We start from the raw sequence: 23,557 nt of genomic DNA, 5'->3' as shown, positions 1-23,557 counted from the left end.
TTTTGGCATAGTCAATAAATCAGAAATAGATGTTTTTCTGGAATTCTCTTGCTTTTTCAATGATCCAGGAGATGTTGGCAATTTCAGGAGATGTTGGCAATTTGATCTCTTGTTCCTCTTCCTTTTTTTTAAACCAGCTTGAACATCTGGAAGTTCACGGTTCACGTATTGCTGAAGCCTGGGGCTTCATCCTAAACTACACACCTTCAGATGGCAGTCTGTCTGTCTTCATTTGTAGTAAAGAAATAATAGTACCTACTTCATTATACAGTTGTAGAAGTTACAGGAATAATACATTTAAAGGCTGACACTTTGCATGTAAGAAGTGTATGATAAATACTAGCTATTGTTATAACTAGGCTTCCCTGGTGCCTCAGACAGTAAAGAATGTACCTGCAATGTGGGAGACCCGGATTCAATCCCTGGGTCAGGAAGAACCCCTGGAGAAAGGAATGGGTACCCCAGTATTCTGCCTGGAGAATTCCATAGATGGAGGAGCCTGGTAGGCTACAGTCCATGGAGTCACAAAGAGGTAGACATGACTGCTCTACTAATACTTTTATTGTTGTAACTAAGCTACAATGTGTTCCCACGCAGCATTGTAACCTAGGCTTTCACTGAGTCTTACTACTTTACTCTTGTCTTAAAACCCACCATGTACATTTTCTAGTCATTGGCCAGGGTCACTTCTCCCATGAACTTTCCTGGTCTCTGGGGTAATGTGTGATCTCAAACTCCTGGGTTCTACCCTATCAGTTAGTTCTGCTCTGTGGCACTGGAAATGTGTAATCTGCCCATTATTATAATTCCTCATGTGATTATATCTTGTTTAAATTCATTAGTGATCTGGTCATATCATATTCATATCATTCCCTATAATACCTAGTACAGTTTATTGAACCTAATAGATACTTCAATGTTTTTTGGATTTAATTTGCTAATATATATATAAACACATTGAAATTACTGGAGTGAGGAAAAACTGAAATCAAGTATAAAGCACTGAAAAGAGCATTAAATATTTTCTATAATCAAAATCGTTCATTTAGTAAGCACTAAAATATCACTGCTTTTTTTCTTTTTACTTCATTACACACACAAAAAATCTGGGAAACAGTTCAAAGAATAAGTTCTTTATGTCTTTCTCCCAGGAGTTCTGGGGGAAAAAAATTGCTGATACACATCATCATTGAAAGTTCAAGTTAATACGAATATATTGGGATTCCTTGGTGACAATGTCAGCATCACATATCTAGGGTAAAGATGAACAAGAATACTGTTAAGAAAGTAACTTTCTTACAAAACCATTTCATTCAGCTCATCAATAATTATTTTCAGTAGCGGTATGGATAGAAACCCTAAGTGGCACTTTGGATCTTTTTCATTCCAGAAACCCAGCAGCCAGGTCCCAGCTTGATGTGGCATGTGGCAGCCCATTATATCCACCTGAGACCTTTGAAAGCCACACACCTTCCGCCCCACCCTTGAGTTCATATTCCACTGCTGCTTCTGAAAAGTAGAAAGTTTATGAGGAGAAAGGAGGTTGCAGAAGAGTTGCAATGAATAGATTCCTCTGCTGAGTAAGAAACTAGAGATTTAGTCTAGATTGGTTAGTGTTATTGAGTAGCATTGTTAGTAGATGAAAGCTGACACTATTGATTTTTATTCTGAGTATTAAACATGCATTTCATTATTCATGAAAAACAAAATGCAGTTCTCAACAAAGATCCTACGATGACATTTTCTGGAATCATTTAGTCTCCAAAAAGAAGCTGGCACTTTTCAATCAGTTTGGACCCCTAAAATAAATAAATAAATAAATAAAGCAAATAAGCACATCTGTGAGAAAGAGAACACAGCTAAACAGCTCTGATCCCCAAATAGAAAAATCTTTAAGACTTCCCTGTTGCATGCCTGAGATATGTCCTAATATGCCCACCACTCAAGGTCTTAGAATAGAATTGCTCATAGGCCTAGTCCCTTAGTTTAAGGACTTAATTCACTGCGATGACACCTACGTTCAAGACCCCAGATTTGGCATAAATAAAAATTTGCTTCCTTCTCACTAAAGTATGGCACTCTTTTGCTGCAAAGTAAAAATGAACAATCAACATCAGCTTCACATTGCATTTTAAAACAGTTCTAGGGTAATCCCATATTTACATATGTACTCAGTCATTGAGTTGTGTCCAACTCTTGGAAACCCCATAGACTGCACCCAGGCTCCTCTGTCCATGGAATTCTCTAGGCAAGAATACTGGAGTGGGTTGCCATTTTCTTCTGCAGGGGATCTTCCCTACCCAGGGATGGAACTCGAGTCACCTGTGGCTCCTGCTTTGCCAGGAATATTCTTTACCACTGAGCCACCTGGGAAACCCATATGTGTGTGTGTGTGTGTGTGTGTGTGTGTGCGTGCACGCGTACATACACATGTATCTTTTAAAAATATTTATGTATTTATTTGGCTTGCCAGATCTTAGTTGGAGCACACAGATCTTTAATCTTCATTGCAGCATGCAGATTTTCAGTTGCAGCATGTGGAATCTAGTTCCCTGACCAGGGATCAAATCCAGGCCCCCTGCTTTGGGAGTGCAGAGTCTTAGTCACTGACCACCAGGGAAGTTCTCCTATTTATTTTTTTTTTTCAGATTCTTTTCCACTATAAGTTATTACAATACACTGAATATATTTCTCTGTGCCATACAGTAGGTCCTTGTTTATCTATTTTATACACTGCTGCTGCTAAGTCGCTTCAGTCGTGTCCGACTCTGTGCGACCCCAAAGATGGCAGCCTACCAGGCTCCCCCATCCTTGGGATTCTCCAGGCAAGAACACTGGAGTGGGTTGCCATTTCCTTCTCCAATGCATGAAAGGGAAAAGTGAAAGTGAAGTCGCTCTGTCGTGCTCGACTCTTAGTGACCCCATGGACTGCAGCCTACCAGGCTCCTTCGTCCATGGGATTTTCCAGGCAAGAGTACTGGAGTGGGTTGCTATTGCCTTCTCCATTTTATACACAGTAGTATGTATATATTAGCCTGGAACTCCTAGTTTATCTCCTTCCACCCCCTGCTATCCCCTACTGGCAATCATTGTTTGTTTTCTATGTCTGTGAGTCTATTTCTCTTTAGGAAATACATTCCATTATATCATTTTTTAGATTCCCATAGAAGTGATATAGTATGCTATTTGTCTTTCTCCATCTGACTTACTTCGCCTTGTATGATAATTTCTAGGTCCATCCATGTTGCTGCAAATGGCATCACTTCACTCTTTTCGTGACTTAGTAATATTCCATTGTTTTATATATTTATATATATATATATATATATAGAGAGAGAGAGAGAGAGAGAGAGAAAGATCACATCTCCTTTATCCATTCATCTGTTAGTGGGTATATTTATGTTGCTTCCATGTCCTGGCTATTGTAAGTACTGCTGCTATGAACTGTGGTGCATGTATCTTTGAAAAATTAGAGTTTTCATCTTTTCTGGATATATGCCCAGGAGTGGGATTGTAGGATCATGGTAGGTCTAATTTTAGTATTTTTAAAGGAAACTCCATACTATTTTCTTAGTGGCTGCACTAATTTACATTTCCACCAACAGTGAGGGAGGGTTCCTTTGTTTTCTCTCCAGCATTTCTTATTTGTAGACTTTTTAATGAGGGCCTTTCTGAATGGTGTGAGGTGATACCTCACTGTAGCTTTGATTTACATTTCTCTGATAATTAGCAATATTGAGCATCTTTTCCAGCTAGCCATTTGTATGTCTTCTTTGGAGAAATATCTATTTAGGTCTTCTGGTCATTTTTTGATTGGGTTATTTGGTCTTTTGATATGAAGCTGTATGAACTGTTTGTATATTTTGAAAATTAATCCCTTGTCAGTACCATTGTTTGCAAATATTTTCTCCCAAGTCCATATGTTGTCCATATAGGAGACTTCTAACCTATCATTCATCTGAACTTTGGAATAAATATTGCTTGTCTATTTCTCTACATCCTGTGACATACTTTTCAAGACTCTACATTCTAGGATGTAGCAATTTGCCAACATCCTTTCATCTCTTTTGAAGTCCCAATTCAATAATAGTAGCAATATACCAGAAAGAATAAAGCCTATTGAAAAACCCACCATCAATGTAAGAGCTATTGATGAACTTCTGAAAATTAAAGTCATTGATATGATATTAATCAACATCTCAAAATGCAGAGATAGGAGCTCAGAAGAGCAACATGTAGAGATATTCCAGCAGTAAAAGACCAGAAAGTCATTGATTTCTGAGCTACTTCTGTTCTTACCTGCTGCTCAGTCCATTTTTTAAAGCTTCCTAAAGATTTCTGAAATCACTACTATCTTTTCAATTACTATTTTTAAGTTATCCAGAATTTGACCATAGTATTTACAACTAAAGAATTCAAGCTAACATACCAGCTAAAAAACAAAACTGTGTAACTATATGGATAAAATAATAATTTAAACACATTATTTAAGGACACCAAAAGTTTTTCTCCTGGGTGCCCATTCTGAAAAAATACATAAATACATTACATACTTAAGAATTTAGCCCAGAAAAACTTAACAGAATTCAAGAAAAAACATAAAATGGAATTTTAGAAATAGTCCATTTTACCCAAAGTTACACTAGGAAGAGGGGCTTCCCTGATAGCTCAATTGGTAAAGAATCTGCCTGCAATGAAGGAGACCCTGGTTCGATTCCTGGGTCAGGAAGATCCCCTTGAGAAGGGATAGGCTACTCACTCCAGTATTCTTGGGCTCCCCTTGTGCCTCAGCTAGTAGAGAATCCACCTGCAATACAGGAGACCTGGGTTCAATCCCTGGGTTGGGAAGATCCGCTGGAGAAGGGAAAGGCTACCCACTCCAGTATTCCAGCCTGGAGAATTCTATGGGTTAGTTCATGGGATTGCAAAGAGTCAAACACGACTGAGTGACTTTCACTTTTACTTCACTTCACACTAGGAAGAAACTTTCCATGGATAGTCAATTCTAGAAATAACTAGGTCCAAACTGAAAGAGTAAGTCAGAGGACTTTTCAAATATAGTTTTAAGATGATAGAATATGCTATTACAAAAACTGTATGATTAAGAACTGAAGAAAGATGAGCGCCGAAGAATTGATGCTTTTGAATTGTGGTGTTGGAGAAGACTCTTGAGAGTCCCTTGGACTGCAAGGAGATCCAACCAGTCCATCCTAAAGGAGATTGGTCCTGGGTGTTCATTGGAAGAACTGATGCTAAAGCTGAAACTCCAGTACTTTGGCCACCTCATGCGAAGAGTTGACTCATTGGAAAAGACTCTGATGCTGGGAGGGGTTGGGGGCAGAAGGAGAAGGGGACGACAGAAGATGAGATGGCTGGATGGCATCACCAACTCGATGGACATGAGTTTGAGTAAACTCCAGGAGTTGGTGATGGACAGGGAGGCCTGGCGTGTTGCAATTCATGGGGTCTCAAAGAGTAGGACATGACTGAGCAACTGAACTGAACTGATGGAAAAAGAAAGGTAATTAGAACCTCTCAAGAAAAAAGGATGTATGAGGAAATCATAGTCCAAATATGTAAAACTAAACAAATGTGGCATATTTTCTGCATTTGACAATAAGAAGAAAGACTTCATTTAATATTGGTATTTTTAAAGCTATACCGGAAAAGTTGTTGAACTAATCCATTCATCGTATGGCTGTAAATAACATTAAAGTTAAACGCACTATTGAGTATACTATTTATTGGTTTCCAATTGTTAGCATCAACCTATTGACGAACTGTATACTCCTTGCACTTTGGAGAAAGGCATGGCAACCCACTCCAGTATTCTTGCTTGGAGAATTTCCATGGATAGAGGAGCCAGGTGGGCTACAGTCCATGGAGTCACAAAGAGTCAGACACAACTGAAGCAACTTAGCACACATACACCTTACATTAACAAAGCAGGATAAACAAACCTAGAGTGTGTGGAAATAATGGCATAGCTTTTGAAAGGAAAGCTGGCAAAGAAATTGAAGGAAATTTAGATGTTAATTATGTTGTGGAAAATCACTAGATGCTGACTGAAGTGTAAGAACCACGGAAGAATATAATCAATAAAAGAAAAACACTTTACCTAAAAATATATTAAAAGTCTACGAGTGGTATTGTTAAAGTCAGTGTAAACACACTATATTCTTTAAGTGATAGCAATATTTTAAGAAGTTACTAAAGTAATAACACTAATCACTAGGAGTACTAATAGGGAAGATTTAAATTGCTTATCTTTTGGGAATCGGAAATGTATCCTGCTTTTCTGTCTGAACTCTTGCTTTACTCATGTTCATGTATTACTTATAAAAGAAACTAAATACAGTATCTCAGAAGGACTGGATCCATATGATCGAGATATCACATTGCTTACTCTGATCCTTGCTTTTTCTCCAGAAATGCATCCCAGGATTGCAGTAGCTTTAATAATAGACCCATCAAACTGTAAGCTGCTGCTGCTGCTGCTAAGCCTCTTCAGCGTGTCCGACTCTGTGCGACCCCAGAGACGGCAGCCCACCAGGCTCCCCCGTCCCTGGGATTCTCCAGGCAAGAATACTGGAATGGGTTGCCACTTCCTTCTCCAATGTATGAAAGAAGTCGTTCAGTCATGTCCGACTCTTTGCGACCTCATGGACTGCAGCCATCCAGGCTCCTCTGTCCATGGGATTTTGCAGGCAAGAGTACTGGAGTGGGGTGCCATTTCCGTCTCCAATGCATGAAAGTGAAAATTGAAAGTGAAGTCCCTCAGTCATGTCCAACTCTTAGTGACCCCGTGGACTGCAGCCTACCAGGCTCCTCCGTCCATGGGATTTTCCAGGCAAGAGTACTGGAGTGGGGTGCCATCTCCTTCTCCGCAAACTGTAAGCAGAGGCTACTTAAAACAGCAAGTCTTTTCACATGAACTTGTGTTGAGTCACAACTAAGAGCAAAGCACTGCTTTTTATTATTATTAAATTTCATATATTATTTTTCAAACCATCATTTCAACCTGCCCAAATTTCTGCTAATTCTTGTTAACCTTCTTCTATGTTATATTCTGTTGGCTGACAGATAATTACCTCAGGCTATAATTATCATTCCCCTCTGATCTGAGTATTTTTCTTCTTAAAACTGTTGATGTCTGCAATTCACATTATTACCTCATGAAATATGAGATTCCTTTTCTTTGGAAGATTCAAATTCACCTTGTATGGCTGAGTTTCTTATTTTATTCCTTCTTTTTGTTTCATTCTTATTCTTATTGACATTCCAACATTAACTTCGGCTCACTTTTTTCTCCCTAGAATTTTCCTGCATTCTGGTTTACTTCTCAGAATGCCTTCCATCTTGTCTAAAAATGTTTTATCCTCCCACCAGTCACAGCTAGAAAGGCAATCTTCAAGCCTGCTCACTTTATCCTTTAGCAGGCAGAACGGGTTCACATAATTGACTATTTAAACAAAGAAAATGCCTGTAGGTCCCCGCAGCAGTCAGTCTAACTGGAAAACCTACAGACTGCTAATTGGGTAAGCCTCATCACTTCTAAGGCTTCACAAGTGGCACCGTGGTGAAGAATCCACCTGCCAATGGAGGAGACACAGGAGATTCGCATTCCACCCCTGGGTTGGGAAGCTCCCCTAGAGAAGGGCACAGCAACCCACTCCAATATTCTTCCCTGGAAAATTCCATGGACGGAGAAGCCTGGTGGGCTATAGTCCATGGGGTCACAAAGAGTCGGACACAACCGATCACACAGACTTTACTTGGGGGACTTTGGAGACCCCCAAAGCCACTAGGAATTATTCCTTTGCACTACAGTCAAACCTAGGCCTCTTCCACAAACAGAGACACACACAGAGTCACACAAATTCTTGCTGATAAGATTCCAAGATATTATATTCCTATATTTTATATTTTTGATTATATAGTCCTATATTTTTGGCTAAGCCTATTCATGTAACATAAAGTTATTTTTTAATATTCCAGTCTTACCTTTTTTATTTAATGTCCCCAAATTCTTTCACTTCTTTTCATAAATAGGTTACTTTTCAATTGCTTCATTATTTTTGTTACTGTCCTTGGTTCCAACTTCTTGCTAGGAGTTAGATATATGAAAATATTGGGAGGGGACGGGGGACTAGTTTATGATTATCTACTTTCACCCTAAAGTGGTTCCTCAAGTGTTCTCCAAACCAGTAGCATCAGCAGCTCCTGGGAACTTGTCAGACCCCACTCCAGATCTATTGATCTATTGATCTATTGATCAGAAATCCTGTGAGTAAAAAACACTGACTTTGTTTGAACGAGCCCTCCAAGCAATTCTGATGCACACAAATATTCCAGAATCACTGCCTTAGAATAATCATGAGGAGATAAACTTCATGAGACTTTATAGATGATGCATAATTACAGATAGTCCATTTTTTATCTGAAGAAGTTAATCTAGCAAATGATAGTTAATATGATATATTCTTCAGATAGCTCCTATTTGCTTCCTTAATTTGTGGAGAAATCCTAAAGCAGAGAGGGAAGGGAGAAAATTTGGGCTTTTCAACCATTAAGTTGAAAATTGCTGTTTGACAAAAAGTGTTGGAAAAAGCACACAGAAATCTTCCTATCATGCTACTGGTGAAATAGTTCCAGCAAGAAGTATTCCTCTTTATGAGCAAGAACATGTCAATAAAATTCTCTAGGGAATTCTTAAGTACAGCCCTTTCTGAAAAAGTGTTTATGAGCTGACTCATTGGAAAAGACTCTGATGCTAGAAAAGACTGAAGGCATAAAAAGAAGGGAGTGACAGAGGATGAAATGGTTAGGTGGCATCACTGATTCAATGGACATGAATTTGAGCAAATTCCAGGAGATAGTGAAGGACAACGGAAGCCTGGCGTGCTGCAGGCCGTGGGGTTGCAAAAAGTCAGACGCGACTCAGCGACTGAACAGGAACAAGTGTTAATTATATTTATCATGTTGCAAATCATATCCTTGGCATTTGTTTATCTCATAACTGATTGCAAGTTTTTACTTTTTGACCACCTTCTTCCCCATACAAAGATATTACAATATTATTAACTATAATATATATATATATTATATAAGATATATAATATAACTACAATAGTCATTATTATTACTGTTGTTACTCAGATAGCAATGTGTTTTCTAAATACAAAAAGTAAAAGGGCTTTAAAATGAAAAAATGGACATTTGTGACTGTTTTCATTTTGTGTATCAGCTAGTCTGGCAGTCAGCAAAGTTCTTATTGTAAACAGCCAGATATTGGGAACTCTGTAGTTCATTCAGTCTGTCACAACTACTCAATTTTACAACTATTCAATTCTGCTGTTTTAAGCAACCGCAGACAACATGGAAATAAATGGGCAGGGCTGTGTGCCCACATAACTTTATTTACATAAACAGGGAGTGAAGCTAAGTTAGCCAGAGGGCGGTAGTTTGACTACCTTTTTGACAAGGCCATGAAAGTGAAAGTGAAAGGCTCTCAGTGGTGTCCAGCTCTTTGTGACCCCATGGACTATACAGTTCATGGAATTCTCCAGGCCAGAATACTGGAGTGGGTAGCCTTTCCCTTCTCCAGGAGATCTTCCCAATCCAGGAATCAAACCCAGATCTTCCACATTGCATGTGGATTTTTTACCAGCTGAGTCACAGATTATGTCTATTGTTCAGCCACTAAGTGGTGTCTGACTCTTTGGGACGCCATGGCCTGCAGCACACCCGGCTTCCCTGCCCTTCACTATCTCCTGGAATTTGCTCGAATTCATGTCCATTGAATCAGTGATGCTGTCTAACCATCTCATCCTCTGCCTCCCTCTTCTCCTTTTGCCTTCAATCTTTCCCAGCATCAAGGTCTTTTCCAGTGAGTCAGCTCTTTGCATAACGTGGCCAAAGTAAAGGAGCTTCAGCTTCAACATCAGTCCTTCCAATGAATATTCAGGATTGATTTCCTTTAGGATTGACTGGTTTGATCTCATGGCCGACCAAGGGACTCTCAAGAGTCTTCTCCCACCACAAATCAAAAGCACCAGTTCTTTGGCTTAGACTATAGATATGTGACTTTTAACATAAGTACATGTATAGTTTAGTTGAAAAAGTAGAAAAGAGCCAGCCAGATTCTTTACCAACTGAGCTATGAGGGAAGCCCAGAAAAGAGCCACTGAAGGTAATTAAGGCATTTGTGAAAATTGTTACCTGTGAAAATATTTCCCTAGGCCATTGCTAAACCCCAGCCTTAACTAGCCCCAACCTGTTTTGACTGTAAAGGCTGCTTTATTATATACATATATATTTAACCATATACTTGGATTCTTCTACTCAGACACTATAACCTACTATAACCAAATTTCTGTTTCTCACATCTTATCTGCAGGAGAATGGCCATCCCAGGTTCCCTCCATGAATTTACATGAATTTTCTGTACCTCAGAGTGATGGTAGGATCACTATGATATTCTTAGAAATTTAAGTCACACAACTTTACCATCTTATGAAAAGTCATTTGCTTGTTAACTGTATATAATTAGACTGATAACACAAAACAGTCACCTGGTAATCAGTTTAGTGGATATGCACAGAGACACTTTCTTCTGATCGTAGTTTCTCTTTCTATTCTTCAACCGCCTATTCTAATGATCTGCCACTGAGAAAATACAATCTTTTTCACCTGGTCTCCTAGTTAAGCCCCAAACTACCTTTAGTGACTCTTTCTGATTGTGCCTCCAGAAATTTCTAAAACAAAGCTACAGCTTGCCCAGACAGGCCTTTAAATTGTTACTTGTTTAAAATTTCTCTGTATTTCCACAGACACCTTTTCTCTACAATGACCAGAGTCTTGCTCATCCTTCTTCCCCCCACCCCCAATCCGAAACGTCTCAGTTCATCTAAGATCAATGACTTTCTGTTTATCTCTTTTCACGTCTAACACATCTAGTTTCTGCAAATGAACATAAATATTAGTGTATCTTCAACCAAAATACTTAGTTACACCAATCCACTGAGACTGTGATTTTCTCCCAGTCCATTCATGACTAGAACGAAGAATTTTTTTTAAACTTAATAACCCCTAAGAATGCTAAGAGAATAAACAAGGAAACAGGGATACCTCTTCTTGGAAACACGTTTCATTTTTCTCTGCTTGACAGCACGTCTCCACCAGGTGAGCAAAATCCACAGTAATTGATTGGAACTGCATCTCTGCTGCATACAGTTTCTGCTTCACAAGGTTGCTGAGGAGTCTGAATAAGAAATGAGTGGCAAAAAAAACAAGCACTCACTGAGTTCTAGAAGGCCAGCTTGCAAACCTGCCTTACTCATTGAAAGCTGCACACCACCCATGCTTTTGCATAGCTCTCACTCTCAAGTTTAAAGGATCTGAAAATGACCTGATGTTCTCACAATTTTCACAATGTCTATCTCCGTCTTCATGTTTATTCGACATGTTTATTCAAGCACATCTCATCAATATACCTATTATAGTAAATTTAATTATCTTTATGTAATTATTACTAGGACAAATACTTTTTTCTATTTTTATTACAACGGGTAGAAAACAGGTTATACATTAGCTTTTCCTATAGTATTTTCTTGTGAACAACATTTATCCTAAAAAACTAACTTCCCAATAAATATTTCAAATATAACACACCTGGACGTTGAGGGCCCTTTATGTGTTATTAATTATAAAGCCAATACACTAATTTGAAACTTTAGTAGTTTGACAGTCAACTCAGATGTCTCTTACAGAATAGTTTCCCAACAACCATATAAATGTCAGTGATTCAATCACTTTGAATATTCAAAATTATAACCTGGTGTCTGTCTATTTAATAAAATATGTTGTCTTTTTTTTCCGATCAAGAAAGATTTAACTACAAAGAAAATAAGGTGTGAAGAGTAGGGAAAATGTACCTTAATCCAAATTTTATTGCTTACACTCCAAAAAACCTTTGCTTGGTCTTCATTTTCAAATTCAAATTGAAAACATCTAGTGGCCTTATTTGTGCTTGAATAGGTATAATAAAAAATATCTCAAAGCTTCAAGTAGCTATTTCTATGACACTCTAAACCAGGGATCCAACAAATATTAATATTTTAGGCTTTTTCTACCAAGAAGCAAAATTAAGGATATTATGTAAGTCTTCTATCACAAGACAGAGAACTCCAGCCCCGCCCCACCTCTAGGCTGGGCTGCCCTGGGTGGCTGGCAGACACAGTTTGTGCCAGTTGCCATCAGCTAGAGATGATGGTGAAGAAGGACCAGCCAGCAGAAGAGCAGGTGTGCACCGCATCAGTCTCACTATCCAGCCCAGCGAAAAGCCCTTTTTTTCTCCCTGAGGTCTCAGTGCAGCTGGCCCAAAGCAAGGTGACTCTGAGTCGCCTGACTCCTGGACTGAGATGCCACCAAGCCTTTGCTGCCTGACAGTCATCCACAGTGAAGTCTCCAACGTGTATGTGACACCAGAGCAGGAACTGGGCAAAGGGAGGGAAGCAGGAGTGAAGTTGGGGACAATGGAGAAGCCAAGGTGGCTCTCTACAGCTCCCAGGCTTGGCTTATCCAAGTGGTGCCCACAGGACCCACAAAAACAGCCCTGGCCAGATGGCCGTAGAACGCTGATCCCATCTAAACAATCAGACAGAAACTTAGCTTAACTGGATAGCCCTCTGAACATGCCTCTGATCTTCCCATTTCAGCTCCACCCTCTGCCACCTCCACCCTAGCCCCGCCTTGATAATGGACAAAGAGATAGTCCACATCTCCACAAAAGGTGGACCATCGGAAAGGCTGAAAAGAACAAGGAAACACAAGCCAAGTTTCTTTTCAGAAACTATTATTAATACAATATCAGGTGGGTTTGAGAAGCACGCAATCACTGTATCCTCTGAGCACCAGCAAAACACAGTCAAAGGACTAGGAGACTCTAATTAACTCCATGTTAACCCCTAATTCTAAGTCCCGGGAATCCAGAAAAAAAAATCAGAAAGGGGACAAAGACATATGTACAAAAATATTCATTGCCACAATTTATGGCACTTAGAAATTAAAAACAATTTTCATGCCCAGCAACAGGGAATAAATTCATTATTGTACCCACGTGTTCTTGTTGTCATTTAGTCACTAAGTCATATCCAATTCTTTTGGGACCCCATGGACTGTAAGCCCACCAGGCTCCTCTGTCCATGGGATTTCCCAGCCAAGTACACTGGAGCGGGTTGCCATTTGCTTCCCCAGGGGATCTTCCCAATTCTGGGATCGAAGCTCACCTCTCTTGAATTGCAGGCAGATTCTTTTTTGCTGAGCCACCATTGTACCCACATACTGGAATATTAAAAAACCATTAAAATGGCTGTTGTGAAGACTAACGTGTACATTATATTTTTTAACTACATTAAACAAAACAATGAAACAGCCAACATCTTTTGAGTGTATTGATATTTGCTAGGTTTCAGACAATGTGCTGATAATTTATAAATGCTACCTAATGTACTGCCCTCTGTCTCCTCCTTAAAATAAGGCTCTGTGTCATCTCCACTTTGAATTTGTAGGAGTAGTTTCAACTCCTTGGGCATAGTATAGTTCTGGGCAAATATAACAAGCCCGTGCAGTGAGCTTCCCTCTCAGAAAGCACTTGAGGAGTGAGAACTACTTATGAGAACTTGTCCTGAGACAAGAAGTCAGGTTCACAGACTTCCGCTCATTAAGAAAGGCCTGGGCAGTAGAAGACAGGAGTAATTCAGCAGTTCCCCAGCTGCGCCTCCATTAGACTCGATTCTGAGTTATGTGGAATCAGGATAACACTTTGAAAGGGGGCTGTGTGAGTACTTTCACTAAAGTTCTGCACACCATTAAGACAGAAGCAGCACTGACACAACAGCGACTAAACAAGTACAGTCCTGGGGTCTGGGGAAGGTCTTATTTTTTCCCTGAACAACAAAACATAAAGCAGCTTTGTCATCCCCTTGAAAGGGATGCAGTCTGCTGCTGAACAGGAGACAGCAGTACCTGGAGGGCACGGCTGATCCCAGTGGCACAGGAGTGGTGTCAAGGAGAATTCAGGGAGTGAGGCGACAGGAGTTTCCTAAGCGCTCCCCTGTGGACTCAGAGATAATTGCTGGAACTGATGGCTCGGTATAAGCAGGTAGTAGCACGAGTGTGCAAAGCTTGCATTATTAAGCATTCAAACCATAGATGGAGGAACAGAGGGCATCCATGGGAGTGTGGACTTGTATATGGGTATGACATTCTATACTCCTACACTGTATATATATTTATTATGGGTATTTCTGCAGTGTTGGAATAAAAGTATTATGATTTTGTTCTCTTTTCTGTATTTTCTAAATTTTCTGCAGTGATTATGTATTACTTTAAAAATAAAATATATCAAAATTTTACAAAGAAATACAATAGTATAAGCATTTCGTTTCCTATCCAACTGTTCTGCACATATTTGATCTTTTGCTAAATTATTTTCTATTAAAGTATAGCTGATGTATGCACATATTCAAATTTCCCATTAGACCTAAACTTGATCCCACTTTAGAGGAAACACGGCCTTGTGTCTCTGTATCGTTCAAGTCTGTGCGGTTATGTACGATGCATAGTCAAAACAGTTGATACTATCTCTGAATATTAATTATCAGTTTTTAACACACTGATTATTCAAAGTGAGAAATATAGGCTGTTTTCCACTGGAATTTTGGTGAATTTTGTCTCAGAATATATTTCCCCACAGAACCAGTACTGCTCATGATGCTGAAATTCACTGACCAACCTACAAAAACTCAGGATAGCTTCAGTCCCAGGCTACAAAAACTAACCAGCACGCGTACCTACATAGTGAGACTACCCTATTTCCCAGCACCTACTGGGGCTTCTATGAATTCAGAGCTCCAAGTAGCCAAAGCCAGTACAGGAGGGGCAGAGGTTTTAACCGCAAGTTCATGCAAAATCTGGATTTCTCTTTCCTTCCAGTGTCATGAAAAGGGCACAAACTTTGCAGTCAAACTTACTTCGGCTCAAGCTAGGTCATCCACTCACTAGTGTTTCTGATGATGGGTAAGATACTCTGACCTCCCTGAGCCTCATCTACAAAAAGAGAATTTGAACGCCTATAGAATTTGCCTGCCAACGCAGGAGATGCGGGTTCAATACCCGGTCAGGGAAGATCCCTGGGAAAAGGAAATGGAATCCACTATAGTATTCTTGCCTGGGAAATCCCATGGACAGAGGAACCTGGCAGGCTACAGTCCATGGAGTCGCAGAGAGTCAGACATGACTTAGTGACTGAACAACAACAAACAGTACTTTGCAAGGTTTTTGTGAAGACCAAAAATTACTATATTAAAAGACTGAGTACAGTAACTGACATACTGAAGGCACTGAGTACATTAATGGCAAAAATAATATGAGTAATTATATTAATTATTTCATCAAATGATGGCAAAGATAATGAATAATTATAGTAATAGCACAACTTGCAACTGTCTGTTTCAAATTATTGGCTGTTTCCAACTGTTGTCTCCCTTCTTCTTGATTCCCACAATAAATGGTACATTGTCACAACCTCTTACCTATTTGCCCATTTACTCGTTCAGTAAATAATGGATGAGCATTTTTATAATTTCCCTGAGGATTTGAGCTGTAGATTTAACAATAATAGAGAAGACAGAGGAGGTAGGCAGCCTCCCTCATAGGTACCCTTCTTCTCTTTCCTCACAAGCTTTGGGGATTGCAGGTGTCTTCATAGCTTGGCTCCCCCCAACCCCTCAAGTCTCAATCCCCAGAATTTCTCTCCTCTCGCTCACCTATGCCTGAGACACCCTGAACTGTTGGGCTCTCGATCCTGCTGGGTGAACTGGCTTCTGCATGCACTTCCCCAGAGGCACCAGTAGAGGGACCACTGAGCTTCCAGAGCAGACAGAAGCGGCTTATCTAAACAAGGAGAAACACTCACTGATCTAGGATAGGTAAGTGGGGAAAAAGGCTCCCATTATGAGAACGCAAGTCTAGGAATGAGATTTAGAGCAGATGTATCAGCATCGTGTTACCTTTCCTTGACACTCCGAATATAAAAGCTGCCTTTTCCATAGCAGGGGACTCTGTGACATTTGGAAGCTAGACGCAAAACCTCCCGTAACTTGTCACGCACTCATGATCTGCTTGCAGTGGATTTATCTCCTCTCCACTTCCACCCACCTCCACCTCCCCATCTCTCTACCTCTCAATCTGACTGCTATTTAAAAAGTCAGCTAATTCCTTTAGTTTTCAATTTTTCAATTTACCTTTTTAAATCTTAGATCCTATTTTTAATCCTCAATACCAAATTGTTTCTGGTTCTTCATTTCAGTGATATTGATCTTTTATTTTCATTACATCTATCCATCCTTTATTTGAAGCACACTCTAATCTTAAGTTTTAACTATCTTATGTCTAACCCTTCTATCTTAGGTCTTAACCATTCAACCCTGTATTTTTCTTCACTAAATTTTAAATTCTTTTCTCTTGAACCAGAATTCTCTTTCTATTTTCTCTATCTTATTGCATGACTTTATTTCTGCCTTCTCTTTATAATCACGCTGAATTTTGTCTTTTCCTTCCAGGAATCCCTTCATTTTTTTTCTTTTCATGTGTATGTGGACTTATGCTTTGACAATCAGCCAGAACTATATAGGAGAGAGCCCCTACCACTTCCCAGGAAATGGAGGGCTTTGTCCAGCTTGGCTCTTATTTCCCAGTATGTATTTTCCCAGAATATTCTAAAAATCTCTATATTATCAGTCTCTATGTTATTGCTTTCTCCATACAGAACACCATGAGTTCACCAGAACAGGGATGCTTCCTAGAATTCCATACTTCTTATTATCTAGCCTTTACATGAAGAGTTTCAAGTTTTAAAAATTCTAACCAGCATTATAACCCTTTGAGGAGAACACACTAACAGCTACATGTTGGTTGTTAAGCATACGTGCTCTGAGCCAAATAGCCTGGGTACAAATTCCAGTTCAGCAACTTATTTACCTACTGCGTGATCTCATACCAGTTCTTCTTGCCTTCTTAGCCTCAATTCCCTCACAATTAAAATGGGGTAATAATATTATCTACCTCCTAAATCAGTGGTCAGGATTTGGTAAGATGACATACATAAAGGGTGCCTATTTGTACCAGAAAATTTCCTCAAGGGAAAGCAAACCTTGAACTCCAAAAGTAAAGTATTCTATGCTCACATTAGCTGGGGCTAAAGAAAGAATGGTTAACTAAGTGTTACAATGGTCATCGGATGCTTACTGAAAAGTTTTAAAGACTAGTTTGTGATCAGTTCACTTTGGGAGCTAAGAAAGGACTTCAAGGGTCAGTTGGTTTATGAATTTTAAATACTGTGATAAAACAGAACAAGTGACAACCTTGTGCTTGCTGACAACAAGAATTGTTTATTCTCAAGGCAACAAAAACTTGGCCTCACTTGGAAAGATGATATTCTTGGACTAATAATATTTAGACCCTGCAAGAGCAAGTCTTAGAATAAATAACTTAGTTAGAAGTAAGCTAGCACTTCTGTTGATCTTGAAGGAGAAAGAGCTATGAGGACCAGTCTCCTTTCTCCTGAGGACAAGATGCATATGAGGAGAGTGGGAAGGGAGGGTGGGCACTAAAGGGGAACCTGTCCCACTGTCAGGAGGTGGAGTGATTTCAATTAATTGTGTATTTGTCATTGCTGTTGCTGTGTGTACAAAAAGATCCTTACTTTTGCTTTTCAGTTTGTAATTCCTCCTCTTGAGCTTTGCACAAGTCCTCTTTAAGGTTGATGACTTGGTCACAGGATAAAGGTGGAGAAATGTAAGTTCCATCGACTTGCAGGTCATCAAAGCAAGGCTTTCTGAAGGCGTACGAGTCATCACAGCAGTGACCCACAGCAGCTCTGATGGGCTCCGCCTCGTGCTTTCTGCATAAAGCTCCAAGAATTAACTTTGCCTTCCCCAGAAAAGAATTAAAATAAGAGCCATAAGTTTTGTGGTCCTCAGGATTATTTTTTTTATCCATAGAAAACTATTCTCAAATTCTAGTTTTTGCTAAACTCAGCCTGAATTTTATCATCTGGGAAAGAGCAGGAGTGTCAGGTGAAGCCTAGTTCTCCACCTTGACCTCCACCTTCCTATTATCCTCAAGGTGAGTTCCCTTGGACCCCATCTCTCACATTCCTTCCCAGCCCAGTTTACAGACAAGTGTTGGCTTGAGGCAGGAGTTCTTTATGCTGCATCAAGTTTAAATCAAGCCTCTGGTCAACACAACTGCTAATTTGATCCAGATATAAGACTGATGATTGGATTTCTTACTTAAAATGCTCAAATCCAATGTGTTTCTATGTTTTATAACTGGACATTGGTAACCACCATCAAACTTGGTATATGGAAAATCCTGTATAAACATTTGTTGAATTATTGGAAAAAATGAATAAATGAATAGTGAAAGGAATCCCTGACTCTTCTTTCAGTTACCTCTTTAATTTTCTTGTCTCCTTCTAGAACAGTCACCTTGCCTTGCTCCCCTTGTCTTGTCTGATACTTACTCTAATGCTGACTGCAAACCTGCTCTATGCCCCTCTGAGTATGACCACACAAATGCCCTGTCACTTATGTATGTGGGGATGAAGTGGCTGAAACCATGGAGCATCAGCATTCAATTTACAAGTTTATACATTTTCACAGTAACCAAAGAGATCACTTAAAAGAAAGGTTTTAGGAATATAAACCACAAGTTCCCTAAGGAAGGCATGATTGTTAATAAAAATTTAAAATAAAAGGAAGACAGACCTGGATAATAAAAATTTTAAATCTGCAACCAAAACAATTATATTTTATCAGAAAAAAATACTCACACATCTGGTGCTGGAAGTGTGTATGATAATTGTGTGAGAGTAAAGGAGATACACAGAGGAAAACTGGCTGTTTTTTACTACATTTTTGATTAGGGTGAGTTAGTCTGAAATCAGCAAAATCACTTTTGTTGACTTGAAAATCCAAGGAATAGATCTTGAGATATGATCCAGGCAAAGGTCTGATGAATCTGACACTCCCAGTTTTTGCAAAGTGAAGGTCTTACCCCCGCTGTCAATCAAAGACAATTGACATGAACCAACCAGAAAGAAATTCTCCCAAGGACAGAATTCTTAGGGTCCAGTGACAACTCACAGATGTGTCCACTGACATGAGATTGATAATGGGGCCTGGAGTTCAGAACTTCCCACGATAGGCAAACATGCAGCCAAGGGTGTGCTTACTGAGTCCTCCATGCAGACAAATGCGCTCTTGATTCAGTGGGCAGCACTTGGCGGCGGCAGCTGCCATGTTCTTCGTGAGTGCAATCAACTCCTGAGCAGACAGCTGTGGGGCTTTCTTCGTATAAAGGACTATGAGCCTGAAAGAATAATGTCTTCTTATTCCTGGCAATGACTCTGTGCCTCAAATGAAGCTTTCTACAAAGTGTCTGTCATCATCTGATATTTGTCTCTGATGTGGGATGAGCAAGTTATTAAACTGGGCATAAGTCTTTTCTTTTAGTTCCTATTTCAGTGGTCCAGTGGCTTCTTCAGTAGACTCAGAACTCTCTTTCCACATCACACATTGCTCCACTCTGATCCAGTTTTTTCTACATAGGATCAAGGATTGTATGATAGCTAATGTGGATGACTGTAAAATCAGACTCAGAGTAAACAGCTTCCGAAATAAATATATGCACAGGTCTTTAAGGCATGTATTGGTTGTCTGTGACATGTAGGAACAGAAGCTACAGCAGCAATCAGGAAACATTTCCTGCTCTCATGGGCTCACACACTAGTTGGGGAGATAAAAGAGTACACTCGGTGTGATGAGAGGAACACAGAATGCTATAGGTATGCATGGAATGGCATTTAATTCCATCCCAGGGAGGTCAGGTAGGCCTCCCAGAGGAAATGACATGGGAGCTGAGAGCCTGACAATAACTAAAAATGACCCATGTGAAGGAGAGTAAATGACCCATGTAAGAGTGGAGCATTTAGAAAGTGACTGAGTGAGATTTTGTTTTTCTTAACTGGGGGGATTGGAAATTGAAAAGAGGGGAAAGAAGAAAGCTTAACTCTAGAAGCAGCTTTATGGTGCTTTTAAGATCATTACGGTTGCTATATAAAGAATTAATTGGAAGTGGCAAGCGGCAGAGTGAGGGAAGGAAAAGCCATGCCAGTAATTCAAGTGAGAGAGGGTGGTGGCCTGAACTAGGAGAGTGGTGGGGAATGAGGAATTCAGGGAAAGATTTGAAAGAGAAAGACTACAAAACTGGACTTGAGATCAACAGAATATCAGAATCATTTATTGCATTTATGTTATGATGGAGTTAGGGAAAGAATGTAGCTGCTTCTTAAAGTATGACCCCTGGATTGGCAGTATCAGTATCCTTGGGTACTTGTTAGAAATATTAATATGTATTCTCGTGGACCATCCCAGATTTACTGACTCAGAAACTCTAGAGGAGAGCTGTGTTTCAACAAATCCTCCAGGTAGTTTTGATGCACTCTAAAGTTTGAGAGCCATGGGTCTAATCCTTAAACTACTCATTAACAAACACAATAGTTAAAAGAAAATGAAAACAAATATTCTGTCTGAAATGAGAATAATTTCTCTGGTTCCATTGTTTCAGTCATTTAAGTTCAACATTATGGACACTGTATCAAACTGAATTTTTCCCCAGTACTCTGCTTCTAAGTAGACTGTACTGCTGCTGCTGCTGCTAAGTTGCTTCAGTCGTGTCTGACTCTGTGCGACTCCAGAGACGGCAACCCACCAGGCTCCCCCGTCCCTGGGATTCTCCAGGCAAGAACACTGGAGTGGGTTGCCATTTCTTTCTCTGATGCATGAAAGTGGAAAGTGAAAGTGAAGTCGCTTAGTCGTGTCTGACTATACTAGGAAGATCTTAAACATTACTGAAAATTAGCTTATTTTTTGATACTTAATCTTTAACATGGGCTTCTCAAGTGTCTCAGTGGGTAAAGAATCCATCTGTAATGCAGGAGACCCAGACAGACTTGGGTTCAATGCCTGGGTTGGGAAGATTCCCTGGAGAAGGGCATGGCAAACAATTCCAGTATTCTTGCCTAGAAAATCCCATGGAAAGAGGAGCCTGGTGGGCTACAGTTCGTAGGGTCTCAAAGATTTGGACACAATTGAAGCAACTGAGCACACATGCATACAATCTTTGACAGAAATGGGATTTGCCAGGCTCTCTGCACACAGAGTTTTTTTGTGCACTCCCTCTGACTAATAACTAAGGTATCCATTTATTTCCTCTCATGATGATGAAAATACTGTAGTGCTATGGTGACCTGACTTGAAACTGACAAAGCAACCCTAGATTAGATTTCTATTGCAGCCTTCACTCCAAATTGCAGGCAAAGCCCCAAGCTAAATGTACAGGTGAAAGGTAGAGGCTCCTATGAGATTGCAGAAGGGGGGTCAGGGCCTGCTGGCTCCCTAACCTCTGGGCATTGATTGGAATCTGGAAACTGGACCAAAAAGCAAAGTAAAAGCACACAAGGTTATGTAGTCAAGTATCTCATCGAGATAAGGATAGCTGGGTTAATTTGGAACTGAGTTTTTCCTTGGCCTCTGAGGCTTTAAGGTTGAACATAGACTCTTAGCAACTCTTAGCAGCAAAAGTTAACAAACACTAACAAGCATAATCTGGACAATATCTTAGAAGCATACCTGTCGTGAAAGTTACTATCTCCTAATTTCTCACGTAAATCACACTGATTTTTCACACGCTCATGGCTTTCACGAACCACTCTTTGAAACATCCCTTCCTGAAAAATAAAGATAATCAGTGTTTGCCTATTGCGACAATATATCTTGAGGTTAGATTGCAAAATCATCTTCTGTAATAGTTTAATGTAACTGTTTTACTAAACCCAGGGTTTTATTTACTCAGTGAGTTTGGAAATGTTGAGAAAACACATTTTGCTATAACAGGAATGGCCATGTACTTTGTGAAGAAAAAAAGTGGGACAACCAGATTGATATTTAGTTTCCTCTGATGTGAACTCATTTGTGGGTTTAAATGGCATATTTTACAAGTATGAAGCTAGTCTTTCATCAAGCCAGAAAGAGATCCTTAAAAGTAATTTATAGATCAAAGTTCAATTGATCAGAATATGTGTGTATATATTGGTTATTTTTAATAACAAACAGCATTTTTATGTAAACAGTACAGATATGGAGATATGGATGTAGATATAGAAATGTAGATACATATTAAGAAGTACGGTTTAATAAAAACACGTGCCGGATGTGAAGCACTCCACAAATACATATTGAAGGAAATCACATGGAATTCTCAGAGCTAAATACAAATTGAAAAAGTTCTTGAACAGTGCAAATAAAATCCCAGTGGGAAGATACAATTGGCCTTGCAGACTTAGCTCTTTGCTAGGAACACTGGTTATCATCTTAAGTAATCAGACCCAGTCCACCTGATCCTAATAAGCAGTGTTCAATAGTAAAAACTTTACCCAATTTGCAAACTGTTCGTCTGGATTTAACCCTTCTTGCCTGAGTGGCATTGGACTAGTCACTTGAACCTTCTGGAACCCAATACTTTCATCTATAAAGTGTAGCTAGTACTTCTGCCATTACCTATCTTACCAAGCTGCCGTGAGAATAAAATAGGACACTGGTTGTAACGCTACTTTGTAAACTCTAAACACCCATCCTCCTAGAAGGGGCTGTTATCATAGTAAGGGTGATTGTGAAATCTACAGGTGATGCATTGAAATGTTGCTAACCAGATCGTCTAGGATCCAGTGCCTGATGATCTGAGGTGGAGCGGATGTAATAAAAACAGAAGTAGAGTGCACAATAAGTGTAATGGGCTTGAATCATCCTAACCATCTCCCCCCACCTCCCCACCACGCCGGTTCATGGAAAAATTGTCTTCCATGAAGTGGGTCCCTGGTGCCAAAAAGGTCGGGGACCACTGTTAACCTACAGAAGTCTAAATCACCTTCATTTAGATTTCTCTCCAAGACCAGGAAGATGCCAGATGTACCTGCTTGGACTCAGATAGAACAAGAAATGCCTTCGCCCTCTATCCCCACCTCTCTGTAAAGGCACAAGCCACTCATTAGCATAACAAAAGCCAGACCCTCCTGGCTCCTGGTAAGCTGTGAATGACATCACCTGGTCAGAGATTTGTAAGGTCACCTGCTTTTTCATGTCAACTGCACAACAGGAGCCACTGCCTGCAAACAGTATGCTTTCTGGCTTGAAATAGGGACAGTGTCCAGGCCTGCTTGGTGGAAATGGTCAACCTTCCCTCACCCTAACAGGCTATGCTTTCATGCTACCTGCTACCAGGCCAAGCAAACTTAAAAGAGAAAATTGCACAGAGAATGTTTCATAAAACACAGAATGTATAAGGCAGTGACTCACACAGAGAGTCGCTGCTGTGTAATGACGTGACCTTCGGTTTAGGCGGAAATCGTAGTTTGTGTGTAGTGCTTGCAAGC

The 23,557-nt window shown here is 39.9% G+C and overlaps 1 protein-coding gene across 1 annotated transcript in view; it reads right to left on the bottom strand.

The window, feature by feature from the left end:
* Positions 1-1,669: 1,669 nt before the first annotated feature.
* Positions 1,670-23,557, bottom strand: part of LOC129657273 (alpha-fetoprotein-like) — a 45,125-nt gene continuing 23,237 nt past the window's right edge. Inside the window, 6 exon segments of the mRNA XM_055587488.1 lie at positions 1,670-1,799; positions 11,131-11,263; positions 17,768-17,994; positions 19,301-19,325; positions 19,327-19,437; positions 21,759-21,856. Coding sequence (XP_055443463.1) covers positions 1,755-1,799; positions 11,131-11,263; positions 17,768-17,994; positions 19,301-19,325; positions 19,327-19,437; positions 21,759-21,856 — 639 coding nt within the window. The 3' untranslated portion in view covers positions 1,670-1,754.

Source organism: Bubalus kerabau, chromosome 7 (genome assembly GCF_029407905.1).
Source record: "Bubalus kerabau isolate K-KA32 ecotype Philippines breed swamp buffalo chromosome 7, PCC_UOA_SB_1v2, whole genome shotgun sequence".
Taxonomy (NCBI): domain Eukaryota; kingdom Metazoa; phylum Chordata; class Mammalia; order Artiodactyla; family Bovidae; genus Bubalus; species Bubalus kerabau.
The sequence above is the reverse complement of the archived record's forward strand: the minus strand, read 5'-3'. Positions and strand labels throughout refer to the sequence as shown.